Below are 23,484 nucleotides of genomic sequence, written 5' to 3'. Positions count from 1 at the left end.
CCAAAAAAAATGGTAAATACTTCATAATATTTAAGATTTCTGCTAATTAAATATTACAAATAAAACATTCGGTTCGGTTCCGTCACTCAGTCCTGTCCTACTCTATGTGACCACGTGGACTGTAGCCTACCAGGCTTCTCCGTCCATGGGATTCTCCAGGCAAGAATACTGGAGTGGGTTACCGTTTCCTTCTCCAGGGGATCTTCCCGACCCAGGGATCGAACCTGGGTCTCCCGCATTGGAGGCAAATGCTTTAACCTCTGAGCCACCAGGGAAGCCCAATAAAACATTAGAGATGTGAAATTGATTTTTATGAGCAACTAGATAGGTCTATTTAGTGAAAAACATCTGAGTTAAATGTATATCTCTATCAACAAGTGTTCTTTAAAGTGTTTATTGACTTCGTTGATCATTCGTAAATTCATGAAAGGCTGAAACTGCGATTGCTTAATATTTCCGAGGAATTAAAAGAAGCAATTTCAAACCTATTGGATAAGCTGAAAACAATGCCGCAGCTCTTGAATGGTGAGTTTATTTTCCAGAGATTACGGATTAACACAATGCTATTTATTCCTCAATTCATTTATTAAACGTATTTAAACTATGGCCTACATTACTTTAAAGAAATCTATCATGCTTTGGATACTTGAGCGCTTATTTTCCTTCCCTGAGAGTGTAATTAGCAAAAGGGCCCTGGGCGCTAAGGCAGATGAAATATGTTGGGAGAGGAAGGGGAGAAGAGGAGGGTGGAGCCGCCGTTCGTCTGGGGATAGTTTAAGTGTGCTAGACTGAGAAAGGGAAAAGGTCAACGCAGGAATCTGGTGGTTCCTGGTAATCTCAAAATGGAAGTCTTGTCTTGTCCAGATTGGGCTTTTCCAGATTGTGACTGGGGCTCTCTACGTCCTTTCTGCTTCCATCTTCCAGCGTGGCAGTGGATTTAGGAGGGAGGTGGCGGGCGGGTGCCAGTGGTCCTCGCCCGCACTCTGCATCCCGGCCCGAGGTCGGCTGGCCTCGCCCACCCTGGGTAAATTCCCGGAGGTCCCGCCCCTCGCTGGAGGAGAACTCCCGGGGGAGTGCAAACGGGCGTCTGCGAATGTTGACGGCCCAGGAGTACGCACGTTCAGCGTCGAGGTCCCCGCGGCTTACCCGCACCTATTTTCACAGCTAAGCCAAGGTCACTCTTTAATACCGGGCCAGCGCCTGCGCTGCGGCGTCGCTCTCTGCCTAGCGACGGCAGCGGGGCCGGGCGGGGGCCGCGGGGTCCGGGCGGGGCGGGGGCGCCCCAGGCCGGCCGAGCCCACACCTGCGCGGCGCCCGCGAGCCCCGCGCGCCGGCCGCAGGCAGGGCGGCGTCCCCGGCGCCGAGGAGGGGCGGGCGGGGGGATTCGCGGGGGGCGCGGCAGCGGAGGCTGGCGGCGCGGCGGCGCGCGTGCGTCACGCCGGCGGAGGGCACGGTGGGCTGCGGCCGGGCCGCCGACCAGGAGCCGGGCGTCCCGGGCGGGGCGCAGGCGGCCGCACTCGCCCCGGGCCCGGCTCCATTCATTCCCGCGGCTCCGCCTCCTTTCCCGGGCTCCGGCGGCGGCTCCGGCGGCGCGTCCGAGGTGAGTGCGCGGCCCGTCCCGGGCGGGGGGCCCCGGGCCCGGGCCGGAGCTGCCGGGACGGCCCCGCACAGCCGCGGGCACGAGCGGCGGGCCTCCCCGAGGGCTCGGGCGCGGCGCAGGCCCACGCCGGCTGCCCGGGCTCGGGGCGCGCGTCCGCTGCGGGCGACTGGCCGGCTCCCGCGAGCGGCGTGCGGCGCGGCCCCAGGTGCGCCGGCCTCCGCGCCAGCGCCACCATTTTGTGTGAGGGAATGCCTCCTTCTTCCTGCGCCCGCTTCGGCCCGACCCCCGCGGCTGCCTGCCGAGCCCGCCCCCTCCTGCCTTTCCCACGTGGAGCCTTCCAGCCCGGGTTGCTGGCCTCGGCGTGGGGGGAGCGGACCTGCTGGCGGCTGGGGCGGAAGCGTTCCGGTTCCGCCACGCAGGTGGCCTCCAAGGATGCTCTGACCATCTCCCTTACCTGTAACCACTTTTGGATTAGGTATTGTATAGATTCCCTTCTAAAATACGGGTCGTTGCAATTTTGTTCTAGTTCTTGGCTGCCCATTGTGCAGTTTTTCGAGGCCTGTGCCCTAAGAAATCAGTGGGTGAAGCTTTGGATTGTTTATGGCTCGGGGGTCTGGGTTGCATTTACTTCAGATGAAGTATCTGGCTGGCTTTTCAGCTTCCGGAAGTTGGTCTGAGTGTCTTATGTGGAGTAGATTCTAAATTAACCACGACCCCTTCCTCTTTTGGGGTATCCTTCAAAACCTCAAATGAAACGTTCTCGTGTGAGGATTCTTGAGTGGGATAGGGACAGGTTGCTAAAAGACTACCCAAAGGAAAAGTTGTATTGTGATTCAGAACTGTTAACACATTGCGTCTCTTTCAAGGGTCATGAGAATTTGGTAGTTCTTGTTTTTGATTTGTCTCCTCACAAATATACTTGAGTTCCTAGTAGGTTATACTCTGGCCTTTTGTATTTTATCACTGCATCACAGACAGGGATTAAAGCCTGGAATGGTGGCTGTTGCATAATACACACAGTTGTGCCCTGGAGGGAATTCACCAAAATGGATCTGGGTTTGACGAGCCTTGTGTGTCTGCTTGCATGTACAAAAGATGTACAGGTTACCTTTGCAAGCTATGTTTTGGTTTTCTCCTACAAGAGGAGCGATTCTTATTAACTAATATGCACAAGGTTAAGTTTTTGGCATATGGACAAGACTAAGTTTTTGGCTTTTAAAAATCTTTGCTTGTCTCTTTTGTTTTGTGGGGTGGAGGGCAATGTGGTTTCGAGCCCAGGGACTGTGGTGGTGAGAGGAGCCTGGTAAGAGTCCATTTGTGATAAGACTTCCAGCACAAACTGATAAAATATCAGTCTTTCACGGAAAGCTTGTAAGCTGTCATAGTGGACTCCTCTCTGAATTTATGATGAGGATTGGTTTAGGGAACTTAGCTTATATGAGTAGCAACATTGCCTGCTCCTTGAGTGATTACAATCTAAGTTGCTTTACCTGTGGTTTTTATATTCTAACAAGTTCCAGATTAGTCTGATCTTTTAAATAGTATTCAAACCATTACAAATTTCTTTAATAGCTATATAATATACCTCAAACAAAAGACTTAACTTTGATTTGGAGAAAAAATATTTTATAATTAGATGCTTTTGAGAGTCATCTCTTTAAACTTTTTAAACCCACCCACTCTAAACTTTTTTCTGATTAGTTGACTGTTTCACTTATTCTATCTGAAAATAAATGATTCCGTATCATGTACCATCCCTAACAGAAATGTCATGCCTCTCCCTGCTGACATGGTTTTTGGGGGAGAATTAGGTGAAAGGTACCTTGGACCTTGAGAGATGAGTCTTGTTTTAGAGAACTTAAGGATTGCCTGTGCTCTGACCATACCTGTTCTAGGTCCCTGGGGATTGAGGTTGTTCCTGCCAGGAAGTTCAGCACAGTAAAAAGAGAAAAAAAGAGCATGGTAATTTTAGGTTACACCAGAGGTAGCTTTCATTTATTCAGCAAACACTGAATGTCTTATGCTGTGGGGTGCAAAAACAGACAAACTCCGCTCTCACGGTGCGTAAAATTGTGGGTTAAAATGTTAAGAATTCCTTAATCTAAATGCACAGAGCTTTTTGCTAATATGTATTGGGAACAATCAATTTAGTAAATTACCTTTAAAAAAGTCCAGATTGCATGTGGGGGGACCCTGCCTTTGTGGATTCAGGAGAGGAGAAAGAGGGTTCAGTTTCTGAAAGAAACTGAGAAAGGAAAGAAACTAATAAACTTGAGAGTATTGTCCAAGGAAAGAGAAACTTTACGGTAGTCAGTTGGGTCTGATCTGTCATAAGGACAAGAAGGGTAAAATGAAAATAATCCCTTGAATTTGGGAATTGAGAAGTTATTATTGGAGGAGTGATATCAGTATAATGATAATGGAGAAGCCAATTTAAGTGAATAGCTATAGAGAAAAAGTCAATGAACTTGACTTTTTGTTGTACAATGATAAAGTAATAAACTGTATTGATAAGGAATTTAGTCTATAAAGTCTTTATACATATTACTGATGCTTTCAAGTTTACATCAACCGGCCCTTCATATATCAGATGAACTTATTCTGATTCTTAAGTTAACATTAGTTATTATTCAGAGGCAGTATAATTCCACAATTTAAGCCAAATAGGTACATTTGAACCTTGCCTTGTAAGGGTAGATATAATAGAGCTTATCTCAAAATGTTAGCAGAATTAAATGTGATAACATTCCTAAAGGTGAGCTACTACTAGTATTGTCATCAATGAAATTAGAATTTTTTTTAAGTATCTAGTTCAGTTTTCCTCAACTCGTTCTCCTTTTTATTATATTCTCCCCACAGTCATGCAGTATACAGCACTTTTTTGAGGTACATTTCAAAACAATGACTTTTTCTTTTTTAAAATTGTGATTTCTCTACCACTTGTCAGTCAGAGCTTTTGCTCTTCATAAGATAAAGTATAACCAAAATGAGTTAGTAGAGTTCAATTAAAATCAAGAAAGTCTTTTGGTTTTCATTAATTTGTGTATTTGGAGAAGGCAATGGCACCCCACTCCAGTACTCTTGCCTGGAATATCCCATGGACAGAGGAGCCTGGTAGGCTGTAGTCCATGGGGTCTCTAAGAGTCGGACACGATTGAGCGACTTCACTCTCATTTTTCATTTTCACACACTGGAGAAGGAAATGGCAGCCCGCTCCAGTGTTCTTGCCTGGAGAATCCCAGGGACGGGGGAGCCTGGTGGGCTTCTCTCTACGGGGTTGCACAGAGTCGGACACGACTGAAGCGACTTAGCAGCAGCAGCAACAGTTTGTGTATTAATGTGGGGAAATGAGTGTTGTTTTGAAAAATCGAATGTAATTTATATAGTCCCCCATATAGCTCTTGTGGATCCCAGAATAAGAATCTATCTTCTCATTTTAGATCTGAATACTTCCCTGGAGGTCCAGTGGTTAAAACTCTGCAGTTCCACTTCAGGGGGCATGGGTTCGATCCTTGGTCAGGGATCTACTATCCCACATGCTGTGTGGTAGGGCCAAAAAATAAAAGTAAAAAATAATTTTTTTTTTTACATCTGGTCCTATTTTCTATTAATTACTTATGCATATGAGTGGCAAATATAGCTATATTTAGCAGAAAACAACCACATGTTCGAAGTATTGATAATTAGCTTTGTAATTTAATGCATATTTTAAAATATTTGAAATTAATTTCAAGGCTGAGGAGATTTATTGATAAAATTTTGTAGACCGTTATAAAAGAAACCGAGGTGATTCTGAGTGAAGTGAAACTTTGTGAAACTTTGGTGAATACTAACTTTTTGTATCTGAGCAGCTTTTCAGAATGACAACTACAACAAAAAGCATAGTGCTATAAAATGATTCCTGTGATTTTACAATTGCATATACAAATAATCACTCAGCTGAATTCCGTGGACTCTTGGCTCTCCTTTCTAGAACTGGCTTAGATGAGGACAGAAGTCCTGTGCCTTAGGTGGAGAGATATTACTCCAGTCAGAACTGGAATGTGTGGGCAGTCACTGACGGTACTCTCTGATGAGCGAATTAGTTGATCTCTGTTTTCATGAAGTGTGATACATTTGTGGATAGAATTTACTGTTGGAAATGCTCATTTCTCTTCCTCTTCAGAGCTATGTTGACTGAGCCTCAGTTTTCATCTGCATATCGACACCTCAGATATTTGAAGGGAAGTTTCTTGCCTTCCTTCTGAGACTTGTCCAACAAGACTTGCTCTCACTGATTTCTCCCCAGTTCCCTTTTCTCATCTTCCGTACTGTTGTTTCCAGATCCTTTGTCATCCTGATGTTTTTCAGTGTTCAGTTCAGTCGCTCAGTCGTGTCCGACTCTTTGCGACCCCATGAACCGCAGCACACCAGGCCTCCCTGTCCATCACCAACTCCTGGAGTTTACCCAAACTCTTGTCCATTGAGTTGGTGATGCCATTTCAGTGTAGTTTTCTTAAAATGTGATCCTCAGGGTGGAATAAAAGATTGAATGCTGTCTGACGTATGAAGAGGCCATGGGTCCTTTTCCATTTCTGCATCTTCTAATTGCTGTTCAGTTGCTCAGTCGTGTCAGACTCTTTTTGACCCTTGGACTGCAGCTTCCCTGTCCTACACCGTCTCCCAGAGTTACTCAAACACATGTCCACTCAGTCAGTGATGCTCTCCGACCTATCTAAAGGAAAGGGTTGATTTCCTTTAGGATTGACTGGTTTGATATCCTTGCTGTCCTAGGAACTCTTAAGAGTCTTCTCCAGCACCACAGTTTGAAAGAGTCAATTCTTCGGCGCTCAGGCTTCTTTATAGTCCAGCTCTCACATTGGTACATGACTGTTGGAAAAACTATAGCTTTGACTAGATGGACCTTTGTCAGCAAAGTGATGTCTCTGCTTTTTAATATACTGGGTTTGTCATAGCTTTCCTTGCAAGGAGCAGGCATCTTTTAATTTCATGGCTGCAGTCACCATCTGCAGTGATTTTGGAGCCCAAGAACATAAAGTCTGTCACTGTTTCCCCATCTATTTGCCACGAAGTGATGGGACCAGATGCCATGATTTTAGTTTTTTGAATGTTGAATTTTAAGCCAGTTTTTTCACTCTCCTCTTCCACTTTCATGAAGAAGCTCTTTAGTTTTTCTTGGCTTTCTGCCATAAGGGTGGTGTCATCTGCATATTTGAGGTTATTGATATTTCTCCCAGCAATCTTGATTCCAGCTTGTGCTTCATCCAGTCCAACATTTCTCATGGTGTACTCTGCATAAAAGTTAAATAAGCGAGGTGACAGTATATATCCTTGAGGTATACCTTTCCTAATTTTGAATGAAGCCCTATTGTGGGATCATTTTGCTTTAACTTAGGGGAAAAAAAAAACACTTGCTCATAATTCATATTGAGTCTAGTACCAGCTGAATCTCTTAGTTTGTCAGCTTTTAAGTTTCCCTTTCATTTTAAAATGGTTGGCTTTGTATTCATTGTGTAGTAAACATTTTAAAATTCTGAAGGTGGATTGTGGTGATTAGAACAAGTATCTAAAGTCTGAAGAGAGGATACTGCAAAATTCAAAAAAATCTAAAAGTTGATGAGTGACTGAACAGTATGCTTGATATATGGTATTTGTATGGTCAGGTACGTTATGGGTTACACTGACTTTTGTCTTGATCTAGGAAGCTGAATAAATCCCTCTGGAGAGTGGCTGCCTGACTGCCGCTTAACAGCTGTGTGAACTTGGGCAACTTGACATTTTCACACCTGAGGCTCCTCATTGGAAGAATGTGTGTGAGAATAGTTAACCTCATAGAATCATTTTGAGGAATAAATGATTTATGATGTGTAGAATGTTGAGTGTAATGCCTCGTGCAAAGTAAGGAAGCAGTGAATGATAGTTCTTTCATCATCAGAAAACATTTTGAGTTAGAATAAATGATTATTCATTAGATGGTACCAATCTTTTGTAAATTAAGTGCTTTTTTCCCTGTCTTCTTTCTCTAAGTGGTCGTGCGTGACCTAAGGTATTCGTTAGAAAGGACATCAGAGATCATTTGATCTATCCCTACTTTTTTGGAAAAATTATGCTTCTCTGGAGTTCTGAGCCTGGTAGAATAGATGAAGAAAAGATAGAATAGGTAAATCACACTCTCCTGCGATAAGTATGTTAAAAGAAGTATGCATGAGGAACTTGCAAGGAACTCATATAAGTTTCTCAAGTTGTTTCCCTTCATTTTTACCTATTAATTCATCCTACATGCAGCTGCTGGGTAAATTGTCTTAAACCATAGCCTTGGGTGTCTCTCTTCTGCTCAGGATCTTTAAATTACCTCCTTCTGTGTGCAAAATAAAGTCCAAACTCTTTAATCTGGTGTTCTTGGCCTGTTATTTCTATTCTCAATTTATTTTCCTAGTGTACATGCCCCTACTTTTTATATAGCTTAACTCTCTTGATGAATCCAACTACTTGCTATTCTCAGCATGCTTTCTGGCTTCCTTTTAGCATTCCCATCCTAGAGGGTCTCCCCTTCTTACTGCCTGTTGAGACACCATCTATTGCCCTTCCTCTAGCCACAGAACTTCACGTGGATTTCATCTGTGGCAGTTCTTCGTTCTAGCACTAGTGTGTGGTTTATTTATGCAAACTTGTTCAGTCATTCGCCATTCATTTATATAGTAATATGTATTGAAGCCAGGTGGCTAAGTGATAAAGAATCTGCCTGCAAAGCAGGAGATACAGGTTCAGTTCCTAGGTTGGGAAGACCCCTGAGAAGGAAATGGCAACCAACTCCAGTATTCTTTGCCTGGGAAATGCCATGGACAGGGGATCCTGGCAGGCTACAGTCCTTAGGGTCCCAAAGAGTCGGACACGACTTAGCGATTAAACAACAAATATATTGAAGCCAGAGAGGAAGGCTACTGCTATCTCTTTTTTCCCCTGGGTCTGCTGCCAGTGAAATGTAAGAAAACAATTCCACTTGATCTGGGTAAGCATACACACCTGAGTTTGCAGGAAGATTGCAAGAGCAGGTGTATGAGGCTGTGGCTCGCAGTGCAGAGTGGGAGAGGCCTGGAAGGGAAAGGGGAATGTTTAGCCTGTGTTTGGGAGGCTGCTTTTTTTTCAAGTTGGTGTGATACTTAGACTCCTGTTTTTTAAAATTGCCTGTATCCTTGAAATTTACTATGTCAAACTCATATTTACTTTAAGCACTATAAAATTGAATCTATTTCATGGTAAAGAAGCCAGGTTTAAAAAAAAAAAGATTGTCTAATGTTGAAATGAAGGACAAAACTTTATGGTGTATTCATTTAAATAGTTTTATTTTGTCCCTTCTGAGGTTTATAAACTGCTCCTGTGAGATTATAAACAGTGTTTAATAATCTGGGTTATGACGGGCTGGGGTAGCTGACATGTTCTAGAGGCAAAGGTATTCTTTTCTCCTGAACTACATGTGGTCGATCGGTGGAAGCTTCAGTTACAAGCACATGTCTGTTTCACATATCCCCTATTAATTTATTGTTAGGCTTTTGCATATGTATCTGAGAAATAAGTAGCTCACTGTATCTTCCTCCAAGTGTATAGACAGGAAGACAAGGATTTAGCATCCGTTCCTGGGTGTGGTCGTTCAGTATTTGTGGTCTGACTCATTTTGCTTAGGAGTCCCATGTCAGCCCTGTTGAGCCTTGCTTGTCTTCCCAAGATAGAACCTCCCAAATTATCCTTCTCCCTTGGAGGTTGGATGCAAGCATGTAACCTAAATTTTGTCAGAGTTGCATCCAAGAGAGCCTACAGTATACCATGAGTGAGTGAGGAAGGAGGCTCCATGTGGAATCTCCTTTCTTCCCTTGGTTCTTCCTCTTTTACCAGGAATACCTACTGTTAAAATGTGAGCTCTTCCAGGTCATTTTCTGTACAAATGTATAAATATATACCAATATTTTTCATAAAATAGTTTTAAAAACACTTCCAATAGACTTAAAAAATTTGAGTTGAGCATTTTTATGTTTATTTTTCTTGTTTTATGAATTGTCTGTTCACACCACCTGCTTATTTATTTGGTTAGTTTAAAAACTTTTGTATTAAGGAAGCTAATTCTTATGGATCATATTGGTTATATAAAGTTTGCCCCAGAGTTTTTTGATGTAAAATTTTTAATGTATATTCAAGGTTATTAGTTTTTACTTCGAACTTTATTCTTTCTTCAGAGGTCCTTTTCCTCTCTCTGTTCAACTAATTTGCTTATGGCCACACAGCTAGTCTGGTGGCTCAGACTGTAAAGGATCCACCTGCAATGCAAGAGGCACAGGTTTGATCCCTGGGTCGGGAAGATCTTTTGGAGAAGGAAATGGCAATCCACTGCAGTATTTTTGCCTGGACAATTCCATGGATGGAGGAGCCTGGTGGGCTACAGTCCATGAGGTCGCAAAGAGTCGGACACAACTGAGCCACCAACACTTTCACTTTCGCCCAGCTAGTAATCCTGTCGGTTTTGGCTTGAGAACACACTCCCTTAACTAGTATTCTACACATTCTGCCTTTTAAGTGCATCAGCTTCTATGCCATGTGACTGGATGTTGCTTTTGTGAGTCCTGAAACATGCCAAGTACCCATTAACTTGATGTTTAAATGATTTCTTAGATGTAGGACCACTTTTCTAGAAATGAAGAAGGAATTAAACGCTTAGAAAACTGATAAGATTTCTCTTGGTATGTGTGAGTGGTCTTATACAATCTTAGGGTCCTAATGTGCTTTCTGGCCTAGCATGGTGACTAAAAGGATCAGTCTCACAGCCAGACTGCCTGGGGTCAAATCCTAGCTTTGCTGCTTATTATAGGCGGTGCAGTTGGTTAAGAATCTGCCTGTAATGCAAAAAGACATGAGATGTGGGTTGGGAAGATCCCCTGGAGAAGGAGGTGGCAACCCACTTGAGTCTTCTTGCCTGGGAAATCCCATGGACAGAGGAACCTGGTGGCTACCGTGCACGCGGTTGCAAAGAGTTGGACACGGACTGAGTCTGCACACACAGACACAGTGTACCTTGAACAGGTTACACTGCTGCTGTGTTTTAGTTTCCTCATCTGACAAATGAGATGAGTAAATCTCCCACTTCATGGGTTGGGGATAAAAACTCTCTCAGGGATACATGTGAAATGTTTCAAATAGAATCAGGCACATAGTCCATGTTGGCTCAGTGATTATGACTTCAAAAGTTGATTTTTGTTCTCTACTTGAAATAAAAAAGGTAACAAATATGAACCTCGTTTGTAGGACTTCGCTGTAGCTCGGACAGTAAAGAATCTGCCTGGAACACAGGAGACCCAGGTTTGATCCGTGGGTCCGGCATATCCCCTGGAGAAGGTAATGGCAACCCACTCCAGTATTCTTGCCTGGAGAACCCCACGGACAGAGGAGTCTGGTGGGCTACAGTCCGTGGGGTCACAAAGAGTCGGGTGTGACGGACACTACTACTACTATGAATCACATTTAACTTCGTGTCCCGTTACCCATAGATTTATAGGCATCTTTACCTACATGTAAAATCTTTGTCCTCTCTCTCAGAGGATAGAAAAGGATTTCTGAGCATTGTTGAGCCCACCTAAGTGTTGATAACTGTAGCAGTCTGTTCAGTTGGTTTCATTTCTGTCATACTCAAAAACTCAGTTCTAAGAGTGGAGAAAGATTCATCTTGGATTTAGGGCCTTATGTGGGATAGGGTAGAAGGATAAAAGGTGAGTAGGTTAAAAGTTGAGCTTAGGTAATACAGGACCTAGGTTAGTCAGAGAAGGACATGATGGTGGGGAGAAAAGAGACAAGGGGAGAATTGTAATAAGGTCCAGAAACAGGCCTTTTGTGTAAAAAGTTGAGAGCATCGCAGATTTTATGTTACTTGGATACCTAACCTATTTTTGGTCTCGGGGAAACAGCAGAGGTAGGATCAAGGTTTGGACTGGTTGAGATAATTATTTTTTTTCTAAGAACTCTTTCAGCTCTAAAATCTCCATAATTCTTTGGATCTTCTCCTCCTCCTAAAGCCCCCAGTAATAGCCACACTGTTGAAGTAACTTAGGAACTCAAGTTAAAAATACGTATTTTTTCCTGCTTTAAGAATATATTTGATAGGAGAGAGTCTAAAAAGAGAGGGGATATATGTTAAAAGAAAAAAGGTAAATAAAGATGCTGATATGCAGGAAAAAAAGAAATAGGAGAGAACATTAAATAGTCATACAAAAAGTTCCACATACTTTCAAAGAGGATTCTTATTTTCAGGTATAGTTTTAATAATTTGGAAATTATAATGTGTAGCCTCAGAGTGATAATAAAATATTATGGAATAAAAAATATATATTTGATATCCAGTAGTCCATTCTAAAGGAGATCAATCTTGGGTGTTCATTGGAAGGACTGATGCTAAAGCTGAAATTCCGATACTTTGGCCACCTCATGTGACGAGTTGACTCACTGGAAAAGACTCTGATGCTGGGAAAGGTTGGGGGCGGGAGGAGAAGGGGACAACAGAGAATGAGATGGCTGGATGGCATCACCGACTCTGTGGACATGAGTTTGAGTGAACTCCGGGAGTTGGTGATGGGCAGGGAGGCCTGGCGTGCTGTGATTCATGGGGTCGCAGAGTCGGACACGACTGAGCGACTGAACTGAACTGAACTGAATTAACCTTAAAAAGGAGGGGAAATCACAGTAATAACAATTAAATTTTTAGCTCTTTGTCATAGTTTCTTTCTTAAAGAACATTCATTCTTGCAAACTGTTACATAATTTTTCAGGAAAAGGGGATGGAATTATTAAAAGATGGCTATAAAATAGCTGGTGGGCCTCATGTTCTTATGTAAGAGGTGTATTATGTTTTTATGCAGGTTATACAGGATTAATTAGCATGCCATTAATTTATAAATTAATTTGGACACTTTCTACACTTCACTGTCCATTCTGCGTAAAATTTTTGATGAGTTAGTTTGCTTAAGGGGACATTAAGCTTTCTCATTCATGTAGAATCTAGTTAGGCCTTTCGGTTCATCTCATGGGCAGAGCGTAAAGTACTTGACACAATTGGATCTGACAGCTTTACAGTTATATAACATAGGACGGAAGCTTGAAAACAATAAAAAAAGAGAAGTCACTGATGTTTTTCATAGCAAGCTATATTTCTTTCCAACACCTTCTAACCTTCTCTGTCTCCCTAAACCTAGCAGAACCAGCTTAAGGCTAGTAATTTACACAGTCTTAAGCTCACCGCTGTTTTTTAAAAATAAAACAATTACAAACATTTAGAGGTGAAAAGGTCCTTAGGATTATCCTGTCTAGTTGCATCACATTACCAGTGAGAATACAGAAGGCTTAAGATGGTAAATAACTTGCCTAGGGTCACGAAGCTGGCTAATGGCGAAACTGACCTGAGCATCGGTGCAGGATTCCAATACAAGTACTGTTTCTGGTGTAATACGTGAATACAATGTTTAATAACAAGGTGCAGTTGTGATATTTTACAGAAGTAAGTTTCTTATGACAAAGAGTATGATATTTGATTTTGCATATTGAGTAAAAAATAATTACGTTGGAATGTCTGTTTGCTTGTCTGGATTCATACATATTCTTTTAGCTCCACCAGTGGTGTGACATTGATCATGTCTTAATCTCTAAAGCTCCGTTTCTTCATCTGTAGAATGGGACTGATAGAAGTACCTCATTATATGTTACATGCAGCATTCTCTTTAAAGTCTGGTATGTTGTCATTTCTCAGTAAATGTTACCTGCTGCTATTACTGATTTATAATAATTTCTGGTTCTTTCATCTTTTTTAAATACTGATCAGTGATCGTTTAGCCAATAAAATTTAGCACTGAGAGTGACCAGTAATAAAAGTAATGGATTTAAGGACAGATTTGAAAACACAGAAATATTTTAGAAAGGGTGTATGTTTGGGCCTTTGGAATTGGGGAAATATTTTCTAATTTTTTTCATATTAAAAGCCATGATGCTATAGTTGTTTTTGAACTATATTCAAAAATAACAACTTTTAAGTTTGTTGGGAGATGCCCTGGAGGTGAAATGAGAGAGAAAAGAGTGAAATAATTTCTTCTATAGTGAAGAAGAAATACATTCATTTCAAACTAGCTTTGCTGCCACGGAAATGATCGATTTAAGGACATTTAGTCATGCTTCCCCCGGAGAAGGAAATGGAACCCACTTCAGTATTCTTGCCTGGAGAATCCCCATGGACAGAGGAGTGTGGAGGCTACAGTCCTCGGGGTTGCAAAAGTCAGACACGACTTAGCAACTAAACCACCAGTCATGCTTCCACATCTCCAAAAAAGGTTTAAAAAAAGTTCCTTTCAATGTTAGTGACTCAGTTGTGCCTGACTCTGTAACCCCATGGACTGTAGCCCACCAGGCACCTTCATCCATGGGATTTCCCAGGCAGGAATACTGGAGTGGGTTGCCATTTCCTTCTCCAGGGGATCTTCCCAACCCAGGGATCGAACCTGGGTCTCCTGCATTACAGTCAGACTCTTTACCATCTGAGCCACCAGGGGAATGAACAATTTTAAAATCAAGTCAGATGCATCTGGAAATTGCCACATTTCTAGTGCTCCAAGTCTAAAGGTTTTCACTACAAAATAATGAGTCATAAATGTGACACAGAACCCAGTGTTTTACTCACTCTGGAGGATGGCCTTGGGTGTCGGGTCCATGCCTGGATCTGAGATTTGCCACCCACTCTCTCTCTGTGACTTTGGGAAGATGATTAACGTCTCCAAGGTGCTTTACTTTTCTATAAAATAAGAATATTAATTGGGTCCACCACATATCTTTGCCTCAAGGCTTGAATGAGAGTTCATGACATTCTTTTAGCACAGTTCTGACACATTCTGGCACTTAATAAAAATTAGTTATTAAAAAAGAAATCACAACATCTAACTAAGTTTTTTCCCTCTGGTAATGCTCATTATGCAAATTTCAGAGTATTTACATGATTGAATTTCAGGAAAACAGAATTGTTTCATTTTGTGTTTATATAGTCTTTAACTAAAAATACAAATAAACCCAGAAGAGGTTATTTTTTGTATTTAAAAACCTCAGTTTAAAAAGATTTAAGAATAAAGGATAGTAAATTTCCCTTTTTTACAACTAGTCATGTTCTACTTGCCTTTGATCTGTAGCATTGTCTTCTTAATGGTAAGCAAAAGTGTGCTGACATACTACTGGAGATTTAGGAGATATTTTTAATTGATATTCAGGTGAATATTTAAGTTATACGAATTTGCTGATTAGGAAAATGTATAATCTCATATATCAAGTTGAGGATTTCATAGGCTTTATTGTTTAGGATGAATAAATGTTTTTTTAAAAGTAATCTTCAAATATTAATTTGTATTTTATCCTTTACATCATGGTTACTCTTAGCAAATAAAAATGTTAAATGTCTCATTCACACCTTGTCTTGGTAGTTAATATTTTAGAGAGTCTTTTGAGTTGGTTTAAGAGGAATACTTTTTTTAATTGACCTTGGCATGTGGGATCTTAGTTCCCCTGACCAGGGATCTAATCTGCGCCCCCTGTGGTTGCAGTATGGAGTCTTAGCCACTGGACCTCCAGGGGAAGCCCCAGGAATACTTTTATTCTTTCTTGAACTTGAGTGCCTTTGAATGTTGTACTTGGTTACAAATTTGGGATTTTGTCTATAGGAAAGCAAAAACAGTAACTGTACTAACATTCTTTTATCCAGTGTCCTTATGCTTCTTTCACTTGGTGTTGACCATTTCTTGTTTTCAGTTTTTGTAAGAAAAAAAATTTTACTTGGTTGCATCGAGTCTTAATTGCAGCATGTGGGATCTAGTTCCCTGACCAGGGATTGAACCTGGGCCCCCTGCATTGGGAATGTGGAGTCTTAACCATTGGATCACTAGGGAAGTCCCATGTTTCTTCATTACAGTTGATGGTTTGACTGTAGAACATAATGTTCTATTTGCTTAGTTTGCTTTTTCACATTGGCTTTGATAGAGATACAAAGATTAGCCAAACTAACAAATAAGCTTTCTTCGATGTAGAGCTACTGTTGTATTTTAGGATCCCTTTCTAACTATAACATCTTATTTAGATAAGCTCCTGATGGTTCTCTGTTTTTTTATTTTTTTGTTATCTCTTGAAATTTGATTTTTATTTTCCTCCTTTTCACAAGTTGGCTGGAAGTCCTGTGGTATTACTTTCATAAATAGTGTCACAAGTTTTTTTTACTTCCTCCTTTTATTTAGACATTTATATTTACTAGCAGATGGCTTGAATTTAAGTGTTCTATTTCTAGGTTTTGATTTTTAAAAATTAAAAAAAAAAAACTTACTTAAAAAAATTGTATATATATTTACAAATTAAGGTCCCAGTGATATGTACATCAGGTTTTAAAGTTATTAGGACCAATATTTCAGATTATGGTTAAAGAACTTCCTATCATTAACATATCTTCAGAATTCAGAAAAATATATTTAACTGTATGTATAACTTAATATATGTCTTTTTTGTGTTTACCTCATTTCTATTAGATATTCATTTCCTTATCTAATGATACTTTTGTTGTATTAAAATAGATTTGAAGGGCACTTTAGAGAAAAGTAACTTATTTTTTCAGTGACTTTTCCCCTAAATTAAAAAAAATAATAATTGGGACTTCAGTGGCTAAGACTCTGAGTTCCCATGAGGGGGCCAGGGTTCAATCCCTGGCCAGGGAACTAGATCCCACATGCTGCAGCTAAGACCCAGTGCAGCCACATACATAAATATTTTTTTAATGGGCAAAATTAATTTTTCATTTCAATATATTGTAAGACAGACCAGTGAAACAGAACTACCTATTAAAAAGTCCTGGACTTTCCACTTATTGTTTCTTCTCACTGGTTAATATTATATATATATGAGGGCTTGATTTCTCTATGTAATTTTATATCTTACCATTTTGCTGCTGCTGCTGCTAAGTCGTTTCAGTCATGTCTGACTCAGCAGCCCGCCAGGCTCCCCCATCCCTGGGATTCTCCAGGCAAGAACACTGGAGTGGGTTGCCATTTCCTTCTCCAGTGCATGAAAGTGAAAAGTGAAAGTGAAGTCACTCAGTCGTGTCTGACTCTTTGCGACCCCGTGGACTGCAGCCTACCAGTTTCCTCCACCCGTGGGATTTTCCAGGCAAGAGTACTGGAGTGGGTTGCCATTGCCTTCTCCGACCATTTTACTACATTTTCTTAATTGTTTGGAATAATTTTTCCTTTTCTTTTTCTGGTTTTTCAGTTAAATGTATTATTTGCAAATTGGGGTAGAGATAGTCTCCTTCTCCCCTGACCTATGCACCTGTCCCCACTTGCTATGCCTCTGTTTTTTTCTTTTTTTAGTTAATTAATTAATTAACTGTTGGCTGTGCTGGGTCTTTCTCGCTGTGCGTGAGCTTTCTCTCGTTGTGGTGAGTGGGGGCTCCTTTCTAGTTGCTGTGCTCGGGATTCTCATTGCAGTGGCTTCTCTTGTTCTGGAGCACGGGCTCTAGGGTGTGTATATTGCAGTAGTTGTGGCTCGTGGGCTCTAGAGCTCAGGCTCAGTGCTTGCAGCATGGCCTGTGGGACCATCCCGGACCAGGGATTGAACCTCTGTTTCTGCATTGGCAGATGGATTCTTAACCACTAGGGAAGTCTTAATTTTCTCGACTAATTGCACTAGCAATACATATAATATTATTTATTAGTTAAGTCCTTATTTTTCTTGACTTTAATGAAAAATTTTTAGTGTCCTCCACCCCGTTTAGGTTGTTGGCTTCCTTTTTTAACAGCTGTATTCATGAGAGATATAGTTTACAAACTGTAAATTCTTAAAGAGATGGGAATACCAGACCATCTTACCTGCCTTCTGAGAAATCTGTATGCAGGTCAAGAAGCAACAGTTAGAACTAGACATGGAACAATGGACTGGTTCCACTTTAGGAAAGGAGTACATCAAGTCTGTATCTTGTCACCCTGCTTATTTAACTTCTGTGCAGAGTACATCATGTGAAATGCCAGGCTGGATAAAGCACAAGCTGTAATCAAGATTGCTGGGAGAAATATCAATAGTTTCAGATATATGAGGATGACACCACCCTTATGGCAGAAAGTGAAGAGGAACTAAAGAACCTCTTGATGAAGGTGACAGAGGAGAATGAAAAAGCTGGCTTAAAACTCAGCATTCAAAAAACTAAGATCATGGCATCTGGTCCCATTACTTCGTGGCAAATAGATGTAGAAAAAATGGAAACAGTGACAGATTTTATTTTCTTGGGCTCCAAAATCACTGCGGATGGTGACTGCTGCTGCTGCTGCTGCTGCTGCTGCTGCTGCTAAGTCACTTCAGTCGTGTCCAACTCTGTGTGACCCCATAGACGGAAGCCCACCAGGCTACCCCATCCCTGGGATTCTCCTGGCAAGAACACTGGAGTGGGTTGCCATTTCCTTCCCCAATGTGTGAAAGTGAAGAGTGAAAGTGAAGTCGCTCAGTCGTGTCAGACCCTTAGCGACCCCACGGACTGCAGCCTACCAGGCTCCTCCATCCATGGGATTTTCTAGGCAATAGTACTGGAGTGGCTTGCCATTGCCTTCTCCAATGGTGACTGCAGCCATGAAATTAAAAGACACTTGCTCCTTGAAAGAAAAGCCATGACAAACATAGTGTATTAAAAAGTGGAGACATTGCTTTGACAAAGATCTGTAAAGTCAAACCTCTGGTTTTCCCAGTAGTAATGTGCGGATGTGAGCATTGGACCATAAAGAAGGCTGAGTGCCGAAGACTTGATGCTTTTGAACTTTGATGTTGGAGAAGACTCTTGAGAGTCCCTTAGTCAATCCTAAAGGAAGTCAGCCCTGAATATTCATTGAAAGGACTGATGCTGAAGCTTTAGTACTTTGGCCACCTGATGTAAAGGGCTGACACATTGGAAAAGACCCTGATGCTGGAAAAGATTGAGGGCAGGAGGAGAAGGGGGTGACAGAGGCTGAGATGGTTGGATGACATTATTGACTTGATAGACATGAGTTTGAGCGAACTCTGAGAGATAGTGAAGGACAGGGAAGCCTGGCGTGCTGCAGTCCATGGCGTCGCGAAGAGAAATGACTGAATGACTGAACAACATTTACCCGTTACAGCTATACTTCAGTGATTTTTTTTTTTTAAGTAAATTTATAAGGTTGTTCAACTATCACCAAAACTTATTTGTAATGTTTCTGTGATTCTGAAAAGTTCCTGTGTCCTTTTACAGTGACTCTTCTGTTGAGAGGTATATGATGATTTATTTGTATGCATGTGTGTTTATATCCTATACCTTGTAAATAGTTTTATCATTTAGGGAATTATTCATTTTTTACAGTTGAAGTATAGTGGATTTACAGTTATTAGTTTCAGATGTGTAAAACAGTGATTCAGTGTTTTTATAGGTTATATTCCATTTATGATACAGTGGTAAAGAATATGCCTGCCAGTGCAGGAGATGCAAGAGACTCAGGTTCAATCTCTGGGTTGGGCAGATCTTCTGGAGGAGGGCATGGCAATCCACTCTAGTGTTCTTGTGTGGAAAATTCCATAGACAGAGAAGCCTGGTGGGCTACAGTCCATGGAGTCAAAAAGTAGGACATGACTGAGTGTATGTGTGCACACACATACAGACACACAGACAGACTCACACCCCATTTAAAGTTATTATAAAATAATCATACATTTCCCTGTACGGAACAGTATACCCTTGTAGCTTATTTTATACATGGTAGCTTGTACTTCTTAATTCCCTAACTCCATCTTACCCCTTTCTGTTTCTTCCCACTGGTAAACACCAGCTTGTTCTCTGTATCCATGAATTTGTTTTGTTATGTTCATTTTTTTGTTTTATTTTTTAGATTCCACATATAACTAATAATATGTAATATTTGTCTTTTTCTGACTTAATTCAGTAAGCCTATTACCTTCTAGGTCCATCCATGTTATTCTTTACAAGAAAAAATTTCATTCTCTTTTTTAGTGACTGAGTAGTAACCCACTCCAGTGTTCTTGCCTGGAGAATCCCAGGGATGGGGGAGCCTGGTGGGCTGCCGTCTATGGGGTCGCACAGAGTCGGACACGACTGAAGCGACTTAGCAGCAGCAGCAGCAGTATTCCATTATATATATATATGCCACATTAAAAAAAAATCTGATCTTCTTAGCCCATTCATCTGTTGATGGAAGCTTAGGTTTACTTCTGTATCTTAGCTATTGTAAATAGTGCTGCTCTGAACATTGGGAGGCATGTATCTTTTTGAATTACTGTTTTTGTTTTCTTCAGGTATATACCCAGGTATTAGCTTGCAGGATCTTAGTTCCCCAACCAGAGACTGAACCCAGGCCCAGCACAGTGAAAGTTCTGTGTCCTAAGCATTGGAATTCCTTGTGTTTAGCTTTTTAAGGATCCTCCACACTGTTTTCCACAGTGGTTATACCATTTTATATTCCCACCAGCAGTGTAGGAGGGCTCCCTTTTCTCCATACTTTCTCTGGCATTTGTTACTCATGTTCTTTCTGATGATGGTCATCCTTACAGATGTGAGATAATATATCATTGTGGTTTTGACTTGCATTTCTTTGATGATTAGTGATATTGAACATGTTTTCACGTGCCTGTTGGCCATCTGTATGTATGACTTCTTTGAAAAAATGCCTATTCAGGTCTTCTGCTTGTAATTTTAACTGTTTTTTGACATTGAGTTGTATGAGCTGTTCATATATTTTGGGTAGTAATTCCTTATTGGTCATATCATTTGCAAATATTTCCTTCTATTCAGTAGGTTGTTTCTTTATTTTATTGATGATTTCCTTTGCTGTGCAAAAGCTTTTCAGTTTAATTAGGTCTCATTTGTTTATTTTTGCTTTTGTTTCCTTTTCACTGGTAGACAGATTCAGGAAAGTACTGCTGTGCTCTTTGTCAAAGCGTATTCTACTTATGTTTTCTTCTAGGACTGTTACGGTTTCTGGTCTTAAGTTTAGGTCTTTAATCCGTTTGGAGTTTATTTTTGTAAATGGTATAAGAAAATGTTTTAAATAGTGTAAGAAAAATGTTCTAATTTCATTCTTTTTCATGTAGTTGTCCAGTTTTTCCAGCACTGCTTTTTGAAGAGACTATCTTTTGTCCATTGTATATTCTTATCTCTTTTGTCATATATTAATTGACCAAAGGTGCATGGGCATTAATTATTATTTCATTGCTTGTTTTTAATATAAGTGTTTAAGTTTTCTTTTTGACATGCATTTAAATCAGCAGGCTCAAGTTGTAGTCTTTCTTGGTATAGTAAAAAAGAAGTCTCCTTACAATAAAATGCTGTGCTATTACAATAAAAAGTTTTCTCAGTACAGGATGATAGCTTTTTTTTTTTTGGAAACCAGTGTTTCATACTCTGAAACATTTTGTCCCATGTTGTTTGTTAAAGAGGATGGCATTCCCTGTGGATATGTTGGATAATTGCAGTCATGAGGAACTGGAAAATTCTGCTGAAGATTACATGTCAGATCTGAGATGTGGGGACCCTGAAAATCCGGAATGTTTTTCTCTTCTCAATATTACGGTAAGGCATCTGATTGCTGTGATTTTTATCAATCTTTTCCACTGAGTTTATAATGAAGTCAGTATCTTAAAGTGTTAACTAATCACCTTTGAAAATTTTATCAGAAGACTTTTCAGTAAAATGGATAAATATTGATTTGTTAGTACAGCAGCATGATCAAATGACTGGTTAGCTATATTTGAGCTAACCCAGTTAAATCTACCTTAGGTTTGGAAATTGTTGTTTCACAAACATTTTTTATAAAAATCAGCAAAAAAATTTTAATTAAAAAACAAAAGAAAAAAATCAGCAAAACACTACATTACACTTTTTTGTGTCACAAATCTTCCTTTCCCCAAAATATTAACATTTCTGAATATATTTTGATAGATCATTAGACATAAAATTATTAGTATTCTAGTGTGAATTTGATGACAGGCAAATTCTCTAACCTCTTTAGGCTTCAGATTTTTCTTTTGGCAAATGATGTTTATTTAACGAATTCTTAGCTTCTTCCAACATCAATATTTTACAGTTCTTTGAATGGCAATATTATGTGTAAATAGGGAATTAGTGTTCCAGACCGGAGAAGGCAATGGCAAGCCACTCCAGTACTCTTGCCTAGAAAATCCCCTGGACGGAGGAGCCTGGTAAGCTGCAGTCCATGGGGTCGCTACGAGTCAGACATGACTGAGCGACTTCACTTTCCCTTTTCACTTTCACACATTGGAGAAGGAAATGGCAACCCACTCCAGTGTTCTTGCCTGGAGAATCCCAGGGACGGGGGAGCCTGGTGGGCTGCCGTCTATGGGGTCACACAGAGTCGGACACGACTGAAGTGACTTAGCAGCAGCAGCAGCAGCAGCGTTCCAGACTGTGAAGAATCTGACTGCAATGCAGGAGACCTGGGTTTGATCCCTGGGTTGGGAATATCCTCGGAGAAGGGAATACCCACTCCAGTATTCTTGCCTGGAGAATTCCATGGACATAGAAGCCTGGCAGTCTACAGTCAGTGGGGTCACAAAGAGTCAGACATGACTGAACAACTTTCATTCATTGAAGGCAGAAAAGATTTAAAGTGTTGTATATATCTCAGGGGAAAAATACCCTAGTGTCTTTTACTACAAAATGAAATTTTTTCTCCCTCAAGTGATGTAAATAACAGATGATAAAATTTTTAAATCATTTTATAGAGTATATCATTCTTTTGTTTTTATCCAGATGCATAGCTCGAGCACAGTGATATTTGTTGAAATACTTTGATTTTTCTCCCAAGTTAATAAAATTCCTGCAAAAGCAAAGTCTATCTCATTTGGTCTTTTTTTTTTTTTTTTTCTGGAGACTAGAAATATCCTCTGTGAAAAGAAACTATGCAATTAGTGTTAATGTACGTTTAAAATTTTGGTAGAAACATGATGTTTTTGATATTTTCTTTACCAGCTCTTCACTAATGTTTAATCAATTGTCATTTCAGATTCCTATTAGCCTGTCAAATGTAGGCTTTGTCCCTCTCTATGGTGGAGATCAGACCCAGAAAGTTCTTGCTCTTTTTGCACCTGAGGACTCACTCACAGGTCTCTATTTTGCTTACTCTTTATAAATTGAGGAATTTTCACCCCCAATCTATTAGAAATTTATTAAAAGATAGCTACCTGAAGGGATTTTGAAAAAAAAAAAACTTATTTCAACCTGTAAATTTAGGAAAATAAAATTTCTCAGTTGATTAAATATTTAGTGAGCGAAATACATAAAGATAGTATTAATGGGGCTCCACACTGTATCATAAAGTATGGGTATATTTAAGAGTATCCTTAAGAACGTATGAAATAGTAATATCGTGTGCGTTAAGACTTCCATGTTAACCATCATTTATTCTCTTTTAGCTGTGGCACTTTACCTTGCTGATCAGTGGTGGGCTGTTGATGATATTGTGAAAACATCTGTCCCTTCTAGAGAGGGGCTTAAGCAGGTAACAAGACCCTGTCGTTTTAAAAGTGTTTCTTAAGAGACCATTTCACATTGTGTTTCCCATAAACAGGGATAGTTTTTGAAGTTACTGGGCTGTTCTCCATTTTGGTATACCTAGTGACATTAAACCCTGTCATTGTTCCATTGTTATGGTGAACCTGGCTCTTAGATTGGGCTTCCTTGATTTTAATGTGAGGGTCTGAGTATTGAGGGAGGAGGAATGAGAACCTGTGGTTTAATTGATCTGTAGTTACCCCACATCAACTTCAGGTTCTGATTTTTCCTTTTGGGGGGAAAAAGCTTATTCTCT

At 40.5% G+C, this 23,484-nt stretch overlaps 1 protein-coding gene across 5 annotated transcripts in view; it reads left to right on the top strand.

Annotated features, from left to right (window-relative positions):
- The first annotated feature begins 1,461 nt into the window (after positions 1–1,461).
- FAM169A (family with sequence similarity 169 member A) overlaps positions 1,462–23,484 on the top strand; it is a 64,149-nt gene continuing 42,126 nt past the window's right edge. For 2 of the 5 annotated variants that reach the window (XM_055421855.2, XM_055421853.2), the window contains exons 1-4: positions 1,462–1,600; positions 21,093–21,227; positions 22,681–22,780; positions 23,090–23,175. In XM_055421855.2, the coding sequence (XP_055277830.1) occupies positions 21,096–21,227; positions 22,681–22,780; positions 23,090–23,175 (318 nt within the window). In that variant the 5' untranslated portion in view covers positions 1,462–1,600; positions 21,093–21,095. Of the gene's footprint in view, positions 1,601–1,756; positions 2,076–21,092; positions 21,228–22,680; positions 22,781–23,089; positions 23,176–23,484 lie in introns of those variants that run through there. The other 3 variants (XM_055421854.2, XM_088827756.1, XM_088827757.1) reach the window with 3 other exon arrangements.

This window comes from Moschus berezovskii, chromosome 18, assembly GCF_049115385.1.
Source record: "Moschus berezovskii isolate FMDL1 chromosome 18, NW_MosBer_1.0, whole genome shotgun sequence".
Taxonomy (NCBI): Eukaryota; Metazoa; Chordata; class Mammalia; order Artiodactyla; family Moschidae; genus Moschus; species Moschus berezovskii.
Note: the sequence above shows the minus strand (reverse complement) of the source record. Positions and strands in the feature narration are given on the sequence as shown.